General features: G+C 40.2%; 1 protein-coding gene across 5 annotated transcripts in view; it reads right to left on the minus strand.

Annotated features, from left to right (window-relative positions):
• LOC126834384 (apoptosis-stimulating of p53 protein 2-like) overlaps positions 1 to 14,106 on the minus strand; it is a 106,661-nt gene that overhangs the window by 62,282 nt on the left and 30,273 nt on the right. For 2 of the 5 annotated variants that reach the window (XM_050566255.1, XM_050566253.1), the window contains exon 1: positions 8,371 to 8,988. The exons of 1 other annotated variant lie outside the window; for it this stretch is intronic. In XM_050566255.1, the coding sequence (XP_050422212.1) occupies positions 8,371 to 8,622 (252 nt within the window). In that variant the 5' untranslated portion in view covers positions 8,623 to 8,988. Of the gene's footprint in view, positions 1 to 756; positions 842 to 1,788; positions 2,022 to 8,370; positions 8,989 to 11,014; positions 11,253 to 14,106 lie in introns of those variants that run through there. 2 more of the 5 variants (XM_050566258.1, XM_050566256.1) reach the window with 2 other exon arrangements.

A 14,106-nucleotide genomic window follows, 5' to 3' on the forward strand; every position in this document is an offset into this window, starting at 1 on the left:
GAAAAAACGCCCGTTATCCAATTGCAGAGGGAAATCGAGGACCGGACGACGACGCGACGGTGTATAATAATTATTTTGGTAATAACACTGTCCCGCCGTTCGGGGGAGTGAGGTAGGGCTCGAATTTTCCAGAGGCGCTATATATACAATATTATGTACACATTATTCACTTAAATAATATTGTTAATTAATAAAACTCGGTGGGCGAAAAAGGAAAACCGGTAGCCCGGCCGGAGAAAGGTCGAGGTGGGAAAGGGTGTGTGGGGGAAAGAAAAAAGTATATTATAAAACACCGCCGGCGTCATAAATAATTAGGCAAAACAAAACCAATTTTCGCGGCGGACCTTCGCAGCCGTATAATTGTTTCGCCACCATGAAAATTCATTATATCCGTGTCATAAACCTGCAGAGCGGACCGATAGTAAATTACTTTCTCCCCGCGGGTACCTTCCCCGGCGGTGTATTATTTTTGTCCTTTTACCGAATTGTTATTTTTCCCAAATACCGGAAGCGCAATAATAGCCCAACTACGGAAGAAGAGTGGGGGGCTTGAGCGCTCTGGGATTGGAAATCAGCACTCTAGTTTGCAATTGTTTTCCGCTTTTAGTTCAGACTCTGAAACGATTTTTCACCAATAAGAAGTTATCCAGGTATCTATCATCCCTCCGTGATTCCCTAACCTAACACCTGATTCGCACCCGACTTTAACGCACACAAAAACAACACTCCAAACTTAAGTCTTCAACCGAGACTCACGTGCTTGTATCCGGACCATTTGAGCGTTCGCTTCATCCGACTGGCTTCTTGGGCCAGCGATTCGGCCATTGGCGTGCAGGACATGCTTAAAATGTACAAACAACAACCGACGATCAGCGTGCATCAGTTGTTATAATATAATATCTATTTTAAACAATTGGCAACCGACAAAAGCGATCAGGCGACAACGAAAATGAAAACCAACCTATAGTTAACTATTTCCAAGACCGCCACGGTCCTTTCGGACATAGAGCAGAACCAGAAATGTATATTAAATAAGTACTACTAAACGGTCGTGTACGTTATGGCGATGGGTGTGGCCGTTCAGTGTCTGCGAAACGTCAACACCGTACACCGCCGATGATGTATTTTATTTATAATTATTACTGTAATTTTATCGAACGGGTATAGCATTACCGTAGTATCGACGGACTGTAATAAAATAACAAAAAATGTGCCAAGTCCTAACCGAAAATAATGTCCGGCTTGTACACCATTAATATACAGTTGGAGTGTATTGTGTGTAATATTATGGAAACGGCATTTCTTTTCAAAAAGCCGGGCCGCCGACAGTGTTGCAGGACACAACAATACGTGCACAGCTCTAAAAGTTATCTCTTCCCGGGGGAACGAAAATAAACCAGAATGATATTATGCTAAATACACATGGCTCATCGGCTATAATCTGATGGATACATCCGCACCGGTACGGCGTTAGGTATAAATAATATATACATATATCTCACAGCCCTTTTGTTTTACGATTTAATGAAAACATAAAACGGGCCGAAACAATAAAGCGTTTTACAATGTGGAGGTGGTCGACGCAGATAAAAAAAACATCCACCCGGTGTGCACTACACAAAAGCGAAATAATTTTTTTTTTTTTTAAACCGTTTCCCTTCAAGTAAAACGTTGGCGTTATGCCGTTTCTCGTCCACCGAACCTTCACACACAACGCCGTTTGTCCCGTTTCACGTTTCCGTTCACCGATCGTTGTCGCCTGCGCTGCGGTTAGGTACCGTACTGTACCTGTCTTGTGCGATATTATTTTATTTATTATTATTATCTGGTCCGGTGCAAACGTATCGACAAGTCGGAGGTGGAGAATGAAATAACTTTGGAATAAGAAAATCCATAAACCGAGACGATCCTGTCCTATCCTGGCGGCGGACAAACGTCAGACCCAAACGGTGTAATACATACTGTACAGAAAACTCGGTTTACCGCGGCGGATCATTAACGACGGCAAGACACACTGAGCAAGTGATACGGCTGGTCGGCGGAACGAATGACGCGGGTCGTACTTACGGCAAAGGTGGGGGAGGAGGAGGATATCTGACGGGTCTAATTCTGTACACTTTGAAATGTCAACAAGACCAGTGGCGACACTTTAAAAATAAGCGCCGCCGCTCGCACGATAATATAATATATTATATACGTTCTCCTGTCTCAACGTGAACCGCGTTGTCGGCCACAAACCCTTTTAAAACCTTATTTCGGCTCGAGAAACGGTAAAAATAACCGTTAAACCCTTATCCTGAGGATTGGAGTGTGGTATTTGTAAGCGTACGGGCGCGTCAAACCGAATTAAAAATGCAAAATTCTATCAGCTAATCTAAGCATTAGCATTAGGTATCCCTAGTGACATTATCAACAGAAAAAAACCTATTTGTAAATTAATAGGTTAAACTCTTAATCTTAAATAACTGTATCCATAGGTAAAGTATAGGTGCTAAAAATACTCAGGTTTTTGACATTTACCCGAGGTCGATAAAATCCTCAACAAGTATATACGTTCAGGGGCCAATGAGAAAAAAATAGCGTGGTCGAGCACCACCCTGCATCCCCGGCTAGGTTAGTCTAGATCCTCCTGTCATTGGACACTTAAAAATCCACACATTTTGCGAACCCCTATTATAATCACTTAACCCTGTACTATTCGTGTAGATGTCAATAACAATTATTACTCGTTTCACTCGCACACAGCGTCTATACTTGTTCACCTTCGAGTGTCGAGTCCAAATGTATATCGCGGTGGAAAAATACAGTTAACGCCGATCCGACCGTCTCGAGTCGCCTTATCGAATCTAATAAAAATGGGTTAACGCCGAACGCGTAGGAAGAGCGCACACAGCCGTCAACTCGCACCATAAGATGTGTATAAAATTATACTCTCATCGTCACAACGTCGACTAGCCGTTAAGTGGTGTGAACCGCTTAAATTTCTGGTCGACAGATTTACTACTGCCCGTTTCCATTTATAACACAAACAAATATTGGAAATTGTTTCATATTTTCTGTAATGTCTGTCTTTACACGACATTCTTCGTCGTTTTATCCCACGCACGTGTGAACAAAACACCACTACCCAGTTACAGCTCCTCTACAAGCAGCTGTAACCAGTTACTATTCTGGAAGTTAACATGACGGTTTTCACAAGTTTGTCGATTTGTCAACGTGCGCATTTCGCCTGGCCGGTTAAAAGTACCATTCCTTATTGTGGGTACTTGTGTCGTCGCAAGCTGTTTACGAAACGTTTATTTATTAATCGCAAGCCGGTCGTATGGAAACGCAAAATTAATAGTCATTAAATCACGAATGACGCGCGTATAATACAACCCATGTCGATCTGCATGCATTATTAATAGCGGATTCTGCTGGGCCTGTATATGCAAATACATACACACAGACAGAAACGGTTAAGGCGGAGAGACTTCTAATATTAATTATTGCTAAACAGTTAAAACGGATTACACAGCGCGGAGAAGACGTGGTACATATTGCAGTTGAGACACGTGGGAAATTCGACAACGCTAAGACCATAGAACATTAGACGAACGTGAGCAATACACACCGCGCAGGCGGAGACCCTTATGTTTTATTCAAACAATGCCAGCGATTAAGAATTAATAATGATTATTACTATCGGCCGAACAACAATGCAAAGCGACCACGTCTGTCGCTCTCCGACGGCTTTTGTTTGCCGTTGACCGAGTTAAGACCGACACCGCGCATTCGGTAAGTACCGTCATATTTAATTTAATACACTACAATAAATAAATAATGTACAGGTGCCACATTATCGTATGATTTCCATATTTTCCGATGGGACGATCGAGCACCCCGGCACGCGGTTCCTGGCCGGCTAAACTTGTTTCACAGTATACTTTTTCGGAGGTGGGGTATTGTCGATTCCGGTGCCGGCCGAATCGGTTGTGTGTAATGATCCCGATTTCGGATATACGGACCGCCGAAACCGGAACTTCCGCCGGGTAAACCTTTTTTTTTTTTGTTTCAAAAACACCAATAACGTTACACCGCCCGCCGTACCCGACTACAGTGTTAACGCAGCCGTAATTTGGACGGAGGGTTCTGTTTCTTTTGCTCAAACTAATTAGCGCAAACGACTTTAGTATAATTGACAAAATATGTAAAACAACTTTTATTGTTCCGAGTATTTGTGCGCCCAAAAGTTATTCACGATCGCGAATCTCCACTCTGGTCGTTGGCCAAAATAACAATAAGTATTGCGCAATATACACATTTGTATCTCCTTGATACAGTCCACGACTATAACGAAAGTAGTCGCATCCATTATTCGCAGTTAGGTAGGGTTAGGTTCTCCATCAATGACTCGTTCCCATTGAACTCAATATATACAATAAATCATAATATATGTATTATATTATAATAATAATATATTGTGTTCAGTGCTCGTTGCTGTCTAATCGGTAGATCCACCTCATGCAACCTCTTTTAAAAGCTGATTCTCGCCAATAATAATTCTGCCTTATCTTTGCACAACAATGGAACCTTTATGAATGTGTTGCCTACAGGAATGGGGTTCTAAAAAATATTTAACAAAAAAAAACGTCCATAACTTCTCTGTGTCGACGGCGGCCACCACTTGAGCACCATCAAAGTACCTCTTTCTAATACCTCTAGTAAAAATACAAGTACATAATATCTAGCCGCCGTAACAAAGCGCAAAAAGACCCGCAGAATTGTACACAATAATAACATATCTTAACATAGTATTATTATCTACGACCCCGCCGTTAAGATACTTGCACGAATATTATAGCAACTGCGCTTCCCAAGACGTAAGGAACGACCCATTGCTTGTATAAACAACCCGTTGAACGTTAAAGAAAAAAAAACCATAAAAAAAATACAAGAACAATACAACTGACAAAACATAATTATTCAACCGCACCCACGTGTCGTTTTGGTTCGGATGCGAGTCGAAGAGTAGAAGACGTTTTATGTGTGTCTTTCACTTTCTTCTTCTTCTCCTTTCGCTCTGGTACACACACACACAGTATAATTATTAATGTTATTATTACCGTCGTACAAATATTGATTTATTCATTTATATTATTCTTCGCCGTACTCGCTCTTCCGGTGAAATCGGTTTTAACGGCCGGTGTAATTGGTTTTTTTTTCTTAGTCACACCACAATCTACCAACGAAAATAAACGCTCACAGTGAGACGATACAGAGGCGATAAACGCAAAACATAATATTAGAATAAAATAATAAAAAAAAAAATGTAAAATTATGTAGAACAAAAAACGCGGTCCTAGTTTATTCCGACAAATCATTTACAAGCTCATAATATTATATTATATTAAACTTAATCGACGCCATAATACTATATTATATGAACCGGTAAAAAAAAAAAACGATTTACCGCGTTAATGTGTTTTACATTGCATTATAATTGATAATCCAGATCGTAGTGGTAGATTACACGGCGGTCCGGCCGTTATAAGAGTAATTGTATGTACAAAATACACATTGGGCAATGGCTGCTACCGGTTTTTAATTCTAAGCAAATTGGATTTTTGTGCCACGAAACGAGACACAAATATATATACAATACACATTTAGTGGACGACCATTTATGAATTACTAGCGGTTGTGTGTGTGTAACTACATTTTTTATAAATGGACCACGGCCGACGACATAATAATATTTAGTATTTGTATACCTGCAATAGAAAACGCCATTTACAGAAAAACATTCTAGGAAAGCAAGCGAAATAGTATAGCTATTATACCGCAAAAAGAATTAACCGAATCATTCTTATGAAATCTCTATTTGATACGGAAACAAACGAAAATACATTGCACAACGCTAAATAACACACATGTCTAACGCGTGCTACCGAAAGCATAATTTACAAAAAATAAAAATCCATAAAACTAAAATCGCATACATTTTTCTGAAACGAGGACACAAATTAAAATTTCCAATGGCGGTTTCCATATCCACGTATACACGTAGTGTATGATACCGCACTACGACCAAACACTAAACAGATCTGTTTATTATTATTATTATTATTACTAAATCAATCAACACGCAATAACCATTAGTTAACGATGGCATGCGATCTTCGTCCTTGCACGCTATTTGTTTGTGTGTTCAGATCACAAAACCACAATGGCTATGTCGTGCTCGTTTATGTACTCTACTACTAATAATAATAATATAAAATACTCCTTCCGGTGCCAGAACCGTGTAAAACGGGGCTCGTGTAATCACGTTTCCGGCGTCCGACTCGGGGAGGTAGTGGCGCCCAAAAATGAACCGAGAACAAAACAAAACAAAAAATGTTGCTCGTGTTTGACTGACAAAAGAGACCTAGGCCTTTTCGAAAAGGTCACTTCACTACGGCGGTGGTTCCACATGGTCGTGCTGCGCTTGTGGACCACGTGTTGGAACCGGTTTGGGCCCTGGACCTCCGTCAAGGTACACGAGGATGGATATATTATTATTATTATACTTAAACGACCCGCGGAGTACACGATGACGGACCCACGCGGGAGAAGAGCAGCGCGCGGAGAGACGTGAAATTCCATTCCGTGCAGGTACACATTATATTATATTATTATAGTATGCAACCTGTGTATGATGATAACATTACAATAACGCGCCCATATGTGTGTGTGTGTGTGTGTGTGTGTACTAGCGCAGGGTGTGAGCGGCGAGCCAAAAAGAAGCGACCTGTTGCGCGCTTTTAAGACGGGATTTGCTCGTCAACAATAATTATTATTATTATTTGCATTCAACAGGCGAGATTCGTCGCTGCCGTTCAACAGACCTACAAAACACACACACACACACAATAATACTAATCGTCACGAAGCGCTGTGTCAGCGAAATTATTATCTAATGAGACAGAAAGAGAGAGAGAGAGAGAGAGAGAGGTTAGCAGTGTATTACATTTCTTTGGCCGTTATTGTTGATCTCACACGATCGGAGATTTTGGTGTAACGTCATTCGAAACATGTGTGGAGCCCACTCGCTCTACAATAATCATAATAATATGAAAATATAACGCTAATACGGTCTACGGCGTGTGTAAGTGTGTAGAGTTTTACTCGAGGAAGATTGCGTTTGTCGCATATTATTTTGCGAACGGACAAACACTTGTAGGGGGAAAAACAACAACAACAACGACGACGACGACGAATACCAAGTACACTAATGATATTGTAGTAACCTTAAACTGCGTCGTATCTGTACATTTTCTATAAATTATATACTATACATGTGCATAAGGCGAACGTGCTATGACGTACGGCGTCTAATTAGCTATTCAGAATATGATTTTTTTTTTTAACCGAATTCCAGATTTTTATGCACATCACAACCCTATCGTAAAAAGAAAAAAAAGTTGCCGACCGACGTCCACCAATGAATGCCAGCACATAAAAACCCCTGTTGGAAAATAAAGAAAAGAATCCCCACACAAAACGGTTATGAGCTCCTTTTTCTTTTCCATCAAATTTTCAATAAGGCACCGCGCCACACATTCCAACGTGCTCCCGGCCGACCCCTTCTCGTTTATTCCTTCGACCGTAAAACTCGTGTTGTTCGGATCTGGTACAATATACCTATATATAATATTGTTATGTATTATACATGCGACCGCATAATAATTATCATTGTTGTTGTTGTTGTTGTTAACCATTCCCTGACTCGACTCGGCGAATTTCTTTGAAATGTTTATCTAGCGTTAGATTTTTTTTTCTTTGCTAGACACAAAATAATATAATATATGTACAGTATCGACCTAACCCGGAAGACGGTTTACGGCGTTCGTCGATTAAACTTGTATTATGTTTCGACGAACGGTTCATTTTTTTTTTCATCATCATCAGCCACGCCTTGTAAAAGTCTGTACGATATTCTTTAGTCGCGTGATGCGCATTCTTGGTGAGATTAAAAAAAAGAACTCCGTATCGCCCGGACGGACGGCAGGAGCTCATGCGCCCGTCCAAGTATACAAAAAATAAAAATAAGTACGGTAAAAAACCGTTTTCTCGCGTTAAAGTCGCCGGCGCGCCGACAACGTTCAATTAAGAATCGTGACATCCGTTTTCTTATTAAATATTGTTATCAAATCTCCTCGTTTTCACTCTTCCCCACATTAAATAACGTGTTATTTGGTTTAAATCACGCTTTTACTAATCAACGGAATAACCGTATAATAACAATAATAATCGTTACAAATCATGAGAAATCCCAAATCGTCAAAAGTGCTAAAAGGGTTAAGCATAGAACAGTTGTATTTAAGACAAAAACGGTGCTCGACTGACTTTTGGCGGGAAACGGTAGTGGACACGACCGCCGCCGCCGCCTCCTCCTCCTCCTCCACCTGCTCCGCGGGGAGACAGCGGCCGGTTGTGCTGGACGTTTTGCGGCGCCGGCTGCTTTTGCTGCTCTATCGGTTGCGGCGGCGGCGGCGTCTGGACCGTCTCGCTGTCCGGTGGCTGTTGTTGTTGCGGCGTCGGCCGTCCGCCTGTCCGGCGTTGGCTGAACCTGATCAACGGACACCGGAATATGCCCATCGCCGCGCTTTTGTCGACGACGGCGGTTCGCGGTTGACGCGGCGATCGCGTACCGCTGACCGTCGACGGACCACCGTCGGCGGCGGCATTCAAACAGGCGCACGCGAAAGTCACTTTATATCACACCGGCGAAGAAGACGCGCACGCGAGCCCGTGCGAACCAACTCGCACCAAACACCGAAGGCGACGGTGGCGGAAGAAAACCCAAACAAAAACAACCAACGAATAATTTGTAAATATTTACTATTATTATTCTTATTGCCGGGTTAACGCGCGCGCAAAAACATACGGTCCGCGTACATACACGCCGCACACGGTCGCATACGCGTACACATACACACACACGTTGGAGAACCGGTACGCGGCGCACGACTATAGTGGAGACGTGTGTATTATGTGCCGTCGGTGGCCGCCGCCGCCACCACCGCCACAGAAATCTGTTCAATCACCGCCGCCGCCGCCGCAGTCGAGGACGACGACGACGACGATGCGGACGACCACGACGACCATGGCGGCGGCGGTGGACGACGAGCCGACCGGGTTTCTGATCCCCACCACTTGTGTTTTTGCCGTCGACGGGTAGGGCGTTCAGGTGTGGAATTCCAATAATCCGGCAAGAATGTGCGCGGACGCGGACGAGGGTCATCTGTGGGGCAAGGTTGGAGGACGCCGGTGAGTTGGTCCATCGCCGCCGTATTTACACGCACCACATACAATATTATTGTAATACGGTAATGCAGTGTGTATTCCAGCCTAGGCTTTTCCCGTCCAAGCCTTACTGATCGAGATAAACGCCGCGACTTCGATGTATTTGCTTGGACGTTTTACTTAATTTACAAGAATGTAACAATTTTTTATAACTCGTTTCTTCGAAAACAGAACATTCGCTAGGGATTCGACCTTCGAAATCAAGTCGCAAAAACTGTAAACGTTCTATTTTTTTCCATATTTTTAAGTCTTAACAAATTGAAGTAAGCAAATTACTAAATAGAGAAACAACTTTTGAGTTAAATACAGCGGGCTGCCTAACTTTCAGGTTGCTAAAATAAATCAAGCATAACGTACATGAACTAAACTCAGAATAAACAAAAAAGGTGTCTTACACCGTTCTGATAAATTTTTATATAGTACAACACGAGATGCTTGGTAGATGGCGAATATAAACTAATCAAAAATATTCTTTTTTTTTTGTATGAACTATTATAAGCTTAAATTTATAATCATAGCGTCAGTATGTGTAATAGTGTATGTAAAACTAATAACGTATACTACGTGAACTTTTGTCTATATCATATTGCAATGTATATGTGTGTGTTGTCTGACGAGATAAGATCGGACGCTGGATCTATTAAAGGACGTTAAGACGCTTAGGCATAGTATTATTTTTGACTAGGTATAGACAATTTTAACATATTCCATAAGAGGCTAGAAAGAGGTTCGATACACAGAAATGCGGCATGAGTTTATGTGTGTGTTACTATCCCCCAGACTAAATTTGCGTGGGAGAAACTATTGTGGTATATGGAAATATAGTTTTGATTTATAACAGTACCATGACCTATGTGTAACGCTCGAGTTACACGCTACAGCTGGCCGGAATAAATCAAATAAATTTGTTAAACCGTTTCGCCTTACACCTGTCGGTACAATGTACAGTGTGTGCTATTATCGCGTGTGCCGGTTCGCCCCTATGCTGTGGTTTATCAGCTCTCTGCTTATAGAAATCAATTTTGTTTCAAATAATAGTTTGCGTCGCCAAGTCAAAACAATCACGGCAATACAATAATTGTGTCGTTACGGGCTCGTTAATACAAGGAGGTGGGGAAGCGTATCGTGGGAACTATGGAAAAAAAAAATCCTTAATCGACTATTGACTATTGCCACCTGTCGTGTTGACCGGTAAAAAACAAACCGTTGTTGTGTTCTCGAAAACAAATTAGGCGGAATTTTGGGCAGTAGGACGACCTTGAACGGTAGTGTGGCTTTTTGGAATAGAGATTGCCCGTCAAATATTCATAATAATAACACCCGTCTTTGAAAACGGGTTGGAATGGAGAGCTTAAAATATTAATTATAATGTGGCGCAAATAATTCTTGTTTTTCTTTTCTACTTATGGACGACGTTCTCACCGGTTTAGCTTGAAAATTATGTACAGTTTTACAATATTAAAATTATACGTTTAACTACACTTGAACGATTAGCATATCTGGTGAGAAAAAAATTAAACATTTTCGGTCCATAAATAATCGTAGGCAAAAATGATGGTCCCGCCTGCAATTTTCGGGGAATATTTTACAAAATATCAAAATTATTGTGAAAACCGTTTGTTTTTTTTTTCAATTATTGTCCAACAAGGCATGACCCTCTTAAAACACGGCTACAAGCACTTACCCGCAAATAGCAATAGTTCTCTGAATCGTGCACGACTCGGCCTTGACCTCGTGGAACGTCGTATCTACTATTTAAGTTGATTCCCAAATTATACGTTTTAAGCGAAACCCATTTCATGGCGGTTCACTCGCGAAGACGTCACGACGGAATAACATAACGTTAAGTACAACACAAAAAAAAAGAAGCCATTTAATCAACGCGAAAATTACCTGAACAAATCATTGTTCACTCAAACCTTCCCCTCGCAAGTGATTGTATTGGGACTAGCCTGTGGCGTATTGAGTCTAAACATGTATGTATTATTTACTGAAATAATTTGTAAACAAACAACAGAGTCATCAAACCCAAAACGGATGTGTAGAGTCAACAATAAAAATTTTAAAAAAAATCCAACAGTCACAACACAAAGTCTGTACTCGGACAAACTTATAACAACTGAAATACACTGTCGATGTGCGTTTAGTGTACACACACGTCGTTGGCGTGCACATATTGTTCATGAAATATGACTTGTACACTTTGTTAAAACTTCTTAAAACAACACACTGTTCCTTTGTCGAGACGTATAATAATATTTCCGCGAATCTCGTTGTTGTACATGACATTATATTATTCTACATTCGAAGATGATTATGTCGGGGATAATAAATAATACATATTATACGATTTTGCAGACGCCAACAGACAAAACGTTTTTACAATTATTATCATAATCGTTGTATAATAAATGCATGAGTCACGGGTACAGCTGGTACTGAGTGTGTGTGTACAATATTATGTTGTATACATTGTGAGTACATAGATGAATTGTTTAAGCAGTCGATTCAGTGACAGTCGATATAAGCGCAAAATCCGCAGAGTGCATACCTAGGCAAAGAACAGCGTTAGTTTTCCAATAAAATAAAAAAATACCGATAGACAACATCTATCATAATATAGAGGTCAACGGTTAAACGATTTAATTATTTGTGACTAAACTAATTCGATACACTGTAATTTGACGCCAAAATTAAAAAAACAAACATCCGATTCCAATGAGATCAGAATAATATGTACACGGTACTTGATTTTACATAATGCAAAAATTAAACAATCAGATACCGGTATAGATCATATCGAGCAGAACATATTAATTTGATAGAGTACGGTAATTTGTCAGTGGTCGATTTGGGAATAAAATAAAAAATACACTGCTTTTATTACAGATATAATATCTTTATATTATGATTGTAATCTTAAGATTTAACCTTAATGCACGCGGTTCTTCCATCTTCAAGTCGTGTATGTTTATTAATGAAAATGTATTCATCGCATTTGCATTGTATAACAATTATGAGAACGATTCCGTTTCCGTCTTTCGGACAGTTTTTTGTTAAACCGTAATAAAGAAGTGTTGAGAACCGAAAGGATACGAGCAAAAAACATTCCCGGAGGGGGCAAAGTGACTAAAACTATAATTTCAATGTATTCTTTTGTTTTTTCAATATCTCTTCCGAAAATGTATGAAATAGTTCTCAAACCAACAAACAAAAAACAGTAACTTAACGCGCTACATTTATTAGAGTGCGAGAGAGGAACTGTATTGGTATAAAACTATTCAAAAACTATATTATCAAGGAAATGATTATTATGCTATACACGTTAACGCTTCGTCTCCTTTGCCCGGTCCCGGCACTGCTAATGATAATTATAATAAAACTGTTTCCATTCTCGAGTCGGTCAATACATAAATTACCGTTACCGGAGGTCGCCTATAATATTATACCTAATATACATATTATTATTATTGTTTGTAATTCATTCGTGTATATATAATAATGATAATAATTATCATCGCCGACTAACTTCTCGGAATTGTAAATCGCATCTCAACTCGCGTCGAATGCGCGGCAACAAGTTCAATGACTGATCAAAAGTCTTCTTATTATTATTGTTATTATTGGAGGTTTTTTTCTTTCTTTCATGCCCACACAACAACGACAATAGATCAGCGGTTGGCGAAGTCATAATTTATATTTTATACGGTTCAAACCCCGCTCGTCCGTTCGGCCAAAGACCACTATGATTTATTTTTCTATATAGATCTCCTGTAATTGTACGTATCGTATCAACACTCGAACCGAACGTACTCGACGTTTTCGTATCACAAACAGCTTCCCAGAAGGGTATACAAGTCCGAGTAACTCCTTGAACGGTGTTTGTAACGTCTCACCGGATGACCCGACCAACGTGAACATCATATTTTCACCTTCCCTTCTGCTTCGGTCCTCCACTGCAAGTCTTCCTAAAAGTCGGATCAATAACTGATTTGCAAACAACACTTGAACGTTGAAATGATTTGTCCAACTCCCATATTTGTACCTTTTTCTCCATGCAATCATTTTCCTTTCAATTTTTACAAATTTTTTATTCTCCTGACCTCGAGTTCTCGATATTTTCGTCGCACTAAACCGAAAACCATAAGTTAATGACAATATTAAAAAAAAAAAACCCAAAATGATCAATTCTCCGAAATCCGACTTCTACAGAGAAATACATTAAAAACGCCCAAAACTATTATCCGGTTAGCGAATTCCGCGACGTTGTGGTACCTAATCATAAAATGTGTATATATTATGTGTGAGTCACATCTGTGCCGAAATACAGGTTTCCAAGCGCCATTCGTCTCTAAAAAATCCGTAAACACAATAATAATAATTTATTTTTTATTATTGTTGTTCGGCGCGAAACTATTTTAAAATTCCGGAAACGATTTTCTTTATATGATGTCTATAAAAACATCAAAAATATTATTATCGCATTTCGGGCGCCGGTCGTATTTTTTCTTATCCTTCGTCTTCTCCGGTCAAGAAATAAATATACTTAATATTTTTTTTCTCAACGTCCAAGGACACGGCCGTTTAACACACCCGCACCTCTAACTCGTCTTGTGTGCGTACGACACGCTCCGCATGACCTTCAAACGCATACGCTATGTGTGTGTATTGGTTTTTTTTTCCATCCGATTTTGACCGAGGCCCCTCGTTAAAAAACAATCGGGTAGAACAACGAGAAACCGAATGTGAATGTGAAAAAACACACGAAAAATCGGT

Source organism: Adelges cooleyi, unplaced genomic scaffold, assembly GCF_023614345.1.
Source record: "Adelges cooleyi isolate 19-005CV unplaced genomic scaffold, UGA_ACOO_1.1 ACOO_flye_CR_arks_rails_tigmint_CR_PRNA_21, whole genome shotgun sequence".
Taxonomy (NCBI): Eukaryota; Metazoa; Arthropoda; class Insecta; order Hemiptera; family Adelgidae; genus Adelges; species Adelges cooleyi.